Below are 10,562 nucleotides of genomic sequence, written 5' to 3' on the forward strand. Positions count from 1 at the left end.
AAGCACCGTCAAGAAAATGAAAACGGCAGAAGATGAATGGGTCATGGGTGCATTGATTTTTTTGGGGAAGAGATGATAATAGTTAGAGATGAATTAGTTCATCAATCTTTTAGGGAAAAAAAATAGAACATGGCTTCATCCCATTAATTTCACCCCTCCTTGGAGATGCTAGGGTAGTTAATATACTCAACCTCAAGGTCTTGAAATTATTGCTTCATCGTTTCATAGGGTGATAGGGGTGCACAAAATCCAGAACCCACAGAGTTAAGGCAAAGGTTGGTTGTAGCCAACTGGCCATTTAAGCAAACGGCATAAATAACCTACACCAAACAAAAATTCTAAAACTTATTCGAATAGATGAACACTTAGAATTCTCATGAACTAATTTGAGGAACTTCAAGATGGGTTTACACAAATACAACAGAGTGAGAGAGGATACAACATTGGTTGCCCCATTGACAACCATAACAAGTATGAACATCGATTGCTACGTTAACACCCATAACAAGCATAACCCGGGTATGTGTTCTGATCAAACCACCGAATGATGAGATGTTCTTGAATCGGATATAGGACAACAGAAGAAAGGAGTGCTGATGGTTTTTCAGTGAGAATTGTTTATATGGGGAAACTTGGAGGAGGTCAGAAATGGAAAAACCTGAAGGGTCAATTATATGAAACCGTTATCTATTACATTAAATTATTGTCTTGTCCGTTTCCGTTCTTTTATCTCTCCTATAAGGTTTTAATGGGAGGTAATATAATTCTCTGAAATCAACCGTTTAGAGGGGAATGGAAAGAGCAACAGAATAGAGACAAATAATTTCACCTACTTAATGACATGTAACTGTCGCGATTTATAAGACATTAAGAATTATAATAAAGTATGATTTAATTTCCAAAAACATTTATGATTTAGTGGTAGAGATTCAATCTGACCAATCCGACCCAAAAAGGACGGTCAGATTTATCATTATAATAAATTAATTTCTCCGCATAGACGGTTCAGATTCATCACTTTGTTTACTTTCTTACATTGAGTGGGTGAACAAATTTTATTCTTTTGGGGTAGGTAATAAATCTAAAGGCCATGATTTGAGATTACTTTCTTGCATTGAGTGGGTGAACAAATTTTATTCTTTTGGGGTAGGTAATAAATCTAAAGGCCATGATTTGAGATTACTTTCTTGCATTGAGTGGGTGAACAAATTTTATTCTTTTGGGGTAGGTAATAAATCTAAAGGTCATGATTTGAGAGAAAACGCAACAGATGGTTGGATTTGTCTTTCGACTTGTCGCAGTCAACATAAAACATTGCGTTTTATATGATAGATTCATTACGAATCTATTTTTATTTTATTTTTGACGCGAGATCATTACTTTTGTTACACGTTATATGTACATCGTAAATATACAGAGCCACCCTTACACATGTGGGGGGCCCCTAGGAATTAAAATATAGAGGAAATTAACATTCATAATTCGATATAGAAAGGCAAAACCGACGTGAGGCTTGTGCTCCCAATTTTGGGAGCCCCAGGACTTTTCTCAATTTCAATGTCGGGCTCCCGATAGGGGCTCCCAAGTATAAATTATTCGTGTGATGTCTGTGTGCGGACTTTTAATTTGAATTTACAAATATAAATTATTAATTCCAAATATAAAACTAAAATTTAATATTATGCTAGAGAGAGAAATAGAATTTTGAAAAGATAAAAAAAATTTAAAAAATAAGAAAGTAGAGAAACAATTAAAAAGAAGAATTTAAAAAAAATTAAGAGCTTTTACAAAAAAAAAAATAGATTTATAAAAAATTAAAAAAACTATTGGTTGGATCCCCGATCCACCCAAATGTGACCGTTGAGAACACCCCAACGGTCACATTTGGAGCTGGGAGCCCCCCAGCCCAGCTCCTGGTCCCGAGTTGGAAGGGTGGGGCTGGGCCTCCCAAATTTAAATTGGGAGCCAAGCCCCACCCCACGTTTGTTATGCTCTAAAGCCCTTGACTACGTCGGGGTCCAAAGCGACCACTTTGATTGCTTTGAGCCCCGACAACTCTTGATTGTGACACGGGTCATCCTTATGTATTTTAGTCAACTTGTTGACTTCTTAACTTAGTCAAAGTTAATCAATATTTGGTTCAACAATGAAAATTTTATTTTGTTCGTCAATTTTAAATACACAGTTACATTTCTTCCCAAACTAAGTTTTTCTCCCAGTAAATATTTTATTCCTCGTACATAGTATTTTATGAACAAAAGATAATAAAATATACTAACACAATACAATATAGTTATCACTAATATGATATCTCAAGAGGGCGTCATTTCAAATTTCAACAAAAAAATATACTAATATGATATTTCAACAAAAAAAAAAAAAAAAGAGGGCGTCATTTCAAATTTTAGACCTCCGAATGGGGTGCTCAAAGTCAGATAAGAGGTGCCTCTACAATTTTACTTCCACCACAACCGAAAGTTGGGCTGAGCATAAGTTTAGTGATTGGTACCTACTCCAAAACGACACATGAAACATCACTATAATTAGGGCTTCTTCGTTTGAGTCTTTACGCGCTGAAGGCAAGCATTGAGATCCGTCATCTCCGAGCGACTGACCAGAAGAGAAAATGGTGAGTCTTCTTTTGCTTTTCCTTCACTTTTAGTACTGTTCTTATATCTAATCTGATTTTAGATCAAATTGTTAACGTAATTTTGCCCTAAATGAATACAGCCGTCCCACAAATCTTTTATGATAAAAAAGAAGCTCGGCAAGAAGATGAGGCAAAATAGGCCAATCCCTCATTGGATCCGTATGAGGACTGATAACACCATCAGGTTACCTCTCTGTCTCTCTCTCTAACGTTTCTCTAGCCTCTGTATTGATTGTTTCTTACTAGGGTTTCCGCTGGTTGTATTATCCAGGTATAATGCTAAACGTAGGCACTGGCGCCGTACCAAGTTAGGGTTTTGAGGAGTTTATTGTTGTTTTGGATTATTAGGCCTAGGGTTTACTTTTCATTTTCAATTCAATTCAAAGATGGAATTAGTTGTGTTCATCTCCCTTGTTGAGATTTTGAGTATAATTTAATATATTTTGTTTCCATTACTCAAGTTTATGATCTTTTATTTTAATTGTTTCAAATTTCAAATAGGTATAAATATAGGTTAGTGATTTAGGGTTTCTGAAGTCCCTCAAATGTTCTTAACAAAAAAAAAAAAAAAAAAAAAAAAAAACGAAGTCCCTCAAATGTTCTTTGTGCAAGAAAGTGGAGGTTCAATTTGAGGTTACAGTTAGGGATGTCAACGGGGTGGGTTTGGGATGATCCCCTTCCCAACTCCGTCCTGTTAGCAAACGGGTTTTACCGTTACCGCCCCAATAACTAATCGAGGCGGATATTCAATTACCATAACCGCCCCAAGTTAAAATTGCTAAACCATTACCGCTCCGCCCCGTTTAATATAACATGTGCCGGGTCGGGTTCAAATAAAATATTTTGTGTTTTGTTTCACAAAAGTTATTTTAGTTTGAAGTAACATAACAATCGTTAACAAAATTTTATAAGACTTTGAGTTTATCAATCATAAACACTACAACTACTTAAATAATATAAAACATAACATAGTTAAATTGATAATATAAGATCAAAGTTTTAGAAACATAACTTTAAGTAAACTTATATTTAATTTATATCTACTAATCGGTTCGGGCCGGAGTTTACTATCTAATACCAAACCCGCCCCGAACCCGATTATTTATTTTAACTTCATACCAAACCCGAACCGTTTAATAAACGGGTCGGTAAAACCCGTTTCATTAGGGACGGGTTTGATAAAAAAACCGTCGGTTCGGACCAAATTGTTACAGTTAGGTGTTTTTTTTTTTTTTTTTTTTTCAGATCTAAAATCTGAATTGGGTGTCAATTCAGATGTCAGATATTTGTTTTTTTATTTAAAGAAATCTGAAAATCTGATCTGAATTGGGACCTGGTCTGAATTGGCCGAAAGGAAGACCAAATATTTCAGACTTCAAAACAAGTATGAAATAAAGGTCCATCTGCTGAAAAATGTAAAAAGACTGTTATACCCTTTTAATTTAGAAAAAAGTTTCCCATCAAAATTTTTTTACTGCCCAACACAAGAGATCGCTGCCGCCATCACCAAAACGCTGCCACCATCACCACCATAAAACCACCACCAGATAACCAGAAAACCACCACCATAAAACCACCACCACATAACCAGAAAACCACCACCATAAAACCACCACCACATAATCAGAAAACCACCACCATAAAACCACCACCACCACCACAAAACTATAACCAGAAAACCACCACCACCACAAAACTATAACTAGAAAGCCACCACCATCGCCACTTCAAACCATAAAACACCACCAACCAACATGGACCAAACCGTGGCTTTAAAAGACAACACCACCACCAAAAACCATAACCACAAATTACAATCACTAACCACCATTAAAATCACTTCACCGGATCTGGGAAAGAGAGACAACCCTCGCCGGATCTGGCGAGGGTTTCACTTCACCGATCTGTTGAAAGAGAGGGACTAAGAGAGAGAAAGAGGAACTCGAAGAGAGAGAGAGAGGTACCGAGATTAGAGAGAAAGAGAGAGAGAGATGTACTGAGATTAGAGAGAGATAGATGTATTGCGAGAGAGACCTTTCCACCGGACCTCCATCGCCGGATTTCCTTTTGTTTTAGAGAGGTAGAGAGAGAGAGACGGTAGGGAGATGGAAAGTTTTGGTTTTGGTTTTCTTTTTTTACTTTAATGAGGGAGATCTAGAAATTAGGGTTTTGTATAAAATATTATATAAGGGTATAATTGTCAAAATTCTAATTCAGAATTAACATTTCAGATGTAAAAAACAAACATCTAACTTGCAAAGTATTTTAGCTAATTCAGATTCAGCCCAATTCAGTTCAGCCAATTCAGATTCAGACATTAAAAAAAACAAACACAACCTTACTATTTTCTCATAGTAGAGATTCATATGATTTTTTTCATGTTCAGTACTTCACTGTTAACTGAAGCACCTAATAGCAAATGGTTTAGAAGCTTATTAAATACTCTAGTGCTTAGTCTTCATACCTGCAGACTGGAATCTTCCCTTGTTAATTGGAATAGTAACATTTACATTAGCTACTCTAGTGCATAGTACTTAGATTGAGTGTGTCAGGACACCGGTTTGATACGAACCTTGTACTGCCGTTAGAGGATAATATCCTATGTTGTTTGAGGCGCAAGGCGGCCGTTGGAGGATAATATCCTATGTTGTTTGAGGCGCAAGGCTTCTCGCCTGCACCTTGGCGATTGCTTCGTGATGCTGAAAAGGTGAAGAAGAGGAGTGTGGAAGAAGATGAAGAAGAGAAGATAAAGAAGAAAGACGAAGGAAAATAGGGAGATATCATGTCGTTGATGAAGAAGATGAAAGAGATATAAAACCTTAAAAGGGTTTAAGTCAACTGTTCAAATTGGGCCAAAAGTTTTTGGTGACCAATAGGCGGACAACCATTTTCTTTATATGGAAAACTATTTTCTGGCCCGATGCGAGTCAATTGTACTTGACTTAGTTGACTTTAATTTAATAAGGGGACATCTCCATAAAGTCTTAAATATTAATCGTTACTAACTTTTGGACCATTAAGAAAAATAATAGTTAAAATTAGAAAAACCTAAATCTCTTTTTCATCATCATCTATACTTCACTTTCTCTCACTACTAACCAAAATAATAATCATCTTTACTTTACTTTCTCTTACTACTAACAAAACCAATAGTTCAAGTTTGTTAAAATCGGTGTTCTCATCTTTATTTCATGACTAATTTGGGGATTTTAATAGTAAAATTGGAAGCTTTTTTAGGAGATAATGTGTGATCATATATATATCTTGATTTTGAGATCCGATTTACTTTGGTGATCATGTGGAACAGTTTAACCCTTTATAGCAACTAAAACATCTCATATTTGATCTGTATTTTGGAAGTCAAATGTCTGTATTTTGTTTTGGATCTTGATTTGTTCCTTGCAATTCTCTAGGTTCGAACTGTTCTTTATAAGTTTATTGTGATAAACCCTGGATATCTATTAATGAGTATTTCTCAATTTAGGGGCTAATTGAGGAAGAAGATAAGATGGAAGACGGAGAGTTTCGATGTTGGAAAGAACTAATACCATATATTTTAGGGTTAATCTTCAGTTTTGGAGCAAAGTTGTTTCTCTCTCTAGAGATTTAGGTGTTGGTGATGAAGAAGTTGTAGAAGAAAGAACACCAAACTTAGGGTTTATGAAAAAAAGAGGGAGGAGATAAAATAAAACATCTCATTCTAACAGGACTTCATCGAAAATAATATAGAGTTGTCCGCTTAAAAACCGTTGTTCAATTTTGATTTTTCTAGTTGTCCATATAAAATAGTCGTTCGTATAAGAAAAATGGTTGTCCACGTATTGGTCACCTAGTTTTTTATTTCATTTTTTGGTCTTTTAGGCCCTGTTATTCATTAGGACATTTTTACCAGAATTTTGAAGTTCCGCAACTTGAAAGTTTTAGCGAAATTTGGAAAGATGGAAGTTTTAGAACTTTTAAAGTTTCGTAACATTTTGACTAGAATTTCAAAGTCTTGGAACTTTTACTAAAACTTCAAATACTCCATTTAAAGCAAAGGGCGGCGATTACATGGACAACCAAAAAGATAGCAATTTTATACGGACAAATCAAAAAATTAAAAATCTTAAGTGGACAACAAATTTATAGGGGACACTAATCTAATATGTTTTGACTAATGTCCCCTCGAAAATACCATTTTTAATTTAAGTTCATCCCCAATTTTTTCCATAAACCCTAGTTATCATCTTGTTTTTCCTTCTTCATTATCATCTACTTTGTTTATAGAGAGAAATTGTGGGATAGGTGGTCGATCATGGCAAAACCAAGAAAATCATCATTCTTATTTCAATGTCAGCATTTTTATATTTGGTTATGGTTGTTGAACTTAAAATTTGATTAGTAAATTTCATTTGGTTTCTAGTTGGGTACTTATATGGAAACAGAGAATCACCATTGAAAAACCACAGCGACATGAACTTTATTGGTTAAAAATCAACCTTCTTCACCAATAAACAACCATATCCCTGGTTTTTAATTAGTGAATGAATGAACTCAGTTGGTTGCAAAAAAAAAACTTCTTGATCCATACGTCAAGTTTGATAATGAGAAAGAATTTGCCCATTAAGAAAGAGAGGTTAGAGAGAGAAAGTGAGTGGAATTCAAGATTCCATGAATTCTTGAAGATAACTGTTGTAGTTTCTATTTTTCTCTTTCAAACATTCTCCTCCTTACCCAATAGTCATAAGAACTCTTATCATCACCAAACAGAGGAAGAACCAACCCAATTAGAATTTAGAAACAAGAATCTTTGTTCTTGTTCATTGACTAAGGCACTAATTTGTGTCAAATATCAATCCAAAACTCCATTATGTATTTTGCTTCTTCAAGCCGGTACCATCAACTATGATACATACCACTTCAGCGAAAAGAAGAAAACAAAAAAGAAAGAAGACGAAGAATGAAATTTTTTTACTTTTTTTTGTTTTTGTTGAAAGAAAACAAAAGAGAAACAAACTACATATCAAGATCATTATTAAGCTCATGAACGGAGTGCACGTGCGTTGAAGAAGGTTCTTCTTTCCCCATTTTGCTAGTTTGTCCGCCATCTGATTGTGCTTTCTCGAGATATAAGTGAATTTGATTTCTTCGAAGCAGGGTCTAAGGTATGTGATATTGTCCATGAGTTTCTCTGATTGCCAGTCTATCGTCGAGCAGTCTTGGTTCAGAAATCGGATAAGATTCTGGTTATCGTTTTCAATGTGCAAGTGAGAAATCTTGAGATCCTCAGCCCATTTGACTGCCTGTAGAATAGCTTGACATTCACATTCTTCGGCCGTTTACTTTGGTTTAGTGTTTGTTTAATGATCCAGGTTATTTCTTGTTTTAATATTTGAGTCCTAAAAATTATGTCCCCCAATCAAGTAGAGGTCAAATAAGTCAACTAAGATTAAACTTGCATTGGGCCCGAAATTTGTTGTCCATATAAATTTGTTGTTTGTCCATACATTGGCTACATAGCTAGGTCATGGATGAGATTAAAACAAAACTATATTATTTTAAGACTTAAAATTTAAAATATTTGACATCTTCACCGATGTCTTGTTTCATCAAGATCTAGGAACCCGATGAAACTGGACGTTGAAGGTCTGGTTTCAGAAGATATGAGATCTTATTTCGTCTAGATTTTAGGCAAAACTGGACAATTTTACGAAGGGGTTCCTCCTATTCGCTGGAGAGAGAGGAGGAGAGAAAGAGAGAAAAAAGGATAAAAAAAAGGGAGAGAAAGAAGTAGAAGAAAGAAAAAAGAAGAGGAAGAAGTTGAAATGAGTTGGCCACAAATTGGGGGTGTTACTTAGAACTTCAAAAATCCACTTAAACCGGTGGATCTTTGAATTTGACTAAATTGTGTACTGTTTTCAAAAGTTATTGGGTCAGACTTTGAGTTAAAAATTCTCAATCTTTCATAAAAAGAATGAATATAACAGAACTTCAAAGTTCTTAAAAAAAAAAGTTGTAAACCAATAATACTGATTTTTGAAATTCTTAAAAGAAAATTAGAACTAATAACGCTAAACTTCAAAGTTCTTAAATAATGATTTGAACCAATAACGCGAACCTTCAAAGTTCTTAAATAAAGATTTGAACCAATAACGCAGAACTTCAAAGTTCTTAAAAAAAAGTTCGAACCAATGACTAAGCCTGTCAATGGACATCCGAATATTCGACATCCGATCCGCATCCATATGCGAATCTTAAAAATATATCTGAAATTTCGGATATCGGATACGGGTTCAAATATTCTTTATCGGATATCTGCTTATCGGATACAAATACACTAATATTCGATCCGATAAATATCCATATCCGATAAGTAATATAAAAAAATAATAAAAATTTGAATTTATTCATAATAATATATATAAAATGTATGGTTGAGATTTATTATTAAAATCTAATGGTTAAAAATTTAAAGAAAAATTTAAAATTTTGTTAAAGTTTCGGATATCGGATATCGGATAACATCCGATTTCCATTAATATTATCGGATTCGAATTTGGATATTGATTTATAGTATCCGTCGAATAATTATCGGATACGGATATGCCTATATCCGATCCGATAAATTACCGTTTACAGGCTTACCAATAACGCTAAACTTCAAAGTTCTTAAAAACTTTAAAGATCTGAACAAAGTTTCAAATGAATAACCCCCACTAAAATACTCTGACCAAATTTGGACCTAGATAATCTTTGACCACTAAAATTTTTGATCTGTTCGTGGACCTTAAGTTAGAAAGAAACCCTAAAATCCCTTCTTTTCTTTTTCTCCCATCTTTCTTCAACCTGAACATCATCATCTTTCTTCCAAACCCTAAAATGACTTATGCAGAGGCTCAAAGAGGGTTTAGGGCAGAACTGACTCAAATCCACCTTTTTTCTTGTCTCTAGGTCAAGGAAGGTTTAAGGTGTCTAAAAAACCAGGTTGACCTCTTGCAATCTATCTGATTAGAGTTGGGCTTAGGTGGTAGAGCTTTGTCGGATCTACTTCTCTGATAACTTTATTAAAGGTTTGTTTGTTGGGCATGTGAGCCTCGTCACGTGTGACTTATGTCAATCTCTTGACTGGTGAAAGGTAACTAATATTTGGCTCACCACGAGTTACCATATTCTTTAGCTGAAAGAATAAAAGTTAAATAATAATCGCATAACTTTGTATAACCTCCGTTCTCCATAATTGTATAACTTCTGTTTTCCTTGGTTGTAAGATATTAGTAAGGTGTTATTGTTCCTAAGGTAATGTGAGTACCTTGGGCAAAGTAGTGGGTTAAGATTTGCCTTAATGTCTCGTTTTTCATCCGCAGAGTACATTTGTTGGGATAAAGATCGTCACTGACCAGAGTTGTCTTCGTCAGTTCCTATAATATCTGAACAGGTGTCATCAGACCATTGAAGGCACATTAACAACTTCGAAGCTGCCTAATCTTATTAAAATCGTTTTCGCTAATCCAACTGTTCTTCTTAATGTCACACCTTTCGTTTATAAATTTCTTTCTTGTGTTTTTATTTCCTTTTTACGCGTGCCCGAGATCTGTTCTCATTTTTTTATGAGATTTCTTCGTTTTATGGTAGGTAAGTTCGTCACACTATTGAGTATTGGCTTTTCGGCAACCCTTTTGGTGTCTTTTTCGAGTCCTTGTGATCAAGCTTCCTCATCTACTAGTGGTGGTTGATCTGCTTCTCGGCAGTCATCTCATCCCCACAAACGATTCCGACGTCTTTCACCGAGATGCAGGAGTTATCATTGCATGTTAATAACGCGTCTCCATCTTCCCAACTACGATTTCCCTAGACGCTTTAACCTTACTGTTCTCAGTACACTGCCATCTATGCAGCTGATTATTTCATCTAAGGCATCTGTCCAGGTTTCTTG

The 10,562-nt window shown here is 35.1% G+C and overlaps 1 protein-coding gene across 1 annotated transcript; it reads left to right on the top strand.

Annotated features, from left to right (window-relative positions):
- The first annotated feature begins 2,514 nt into the window (after positions 1 to 2,514).
- LOC147548817 (large ribosomal subunit protein eL39z/eL39x) lies at positions 2,515 to 3,110 on the top strand. The gene is made up of 3 exons (XM_086671259.1): positions 2,515 to 2,629; positions 2,731 to 2,834; positions 2,922 to 3,110. Exons 1-3 carry the CDS (start codon positions 2,627 to 2,629, stop codon positions 2,968 to 2,970), a joined length of 156 nt encoding a protein of 51 aa, XP_086527385.1. The 5' UTR covers positions 2,515 to 2,626; the 3' UTR covers positions 2,971 to 3,110.
- The last annotated feature ends 7,452 nt before the right edge of the window (positions 3,111 to 10,562 follow it).

The sequence above is a fragment of the Eschscholzia californica genome, unplaced genomic scaffold (genome assembly GCF_041429995.1).
Source record: "Eschscholzia californica isolate CP2 unplaced genomic scaffold, dmEscCali1.0.p SCAF_3, whole genome shotgun sequence".
Taxonomy (NCBI): Eukaryota; Viridiplantae; Streptophyta; class Magnoliopsida; order Ranunculales; family Papaveraceae; genus Eschscholzia; species Eschscholzia californica.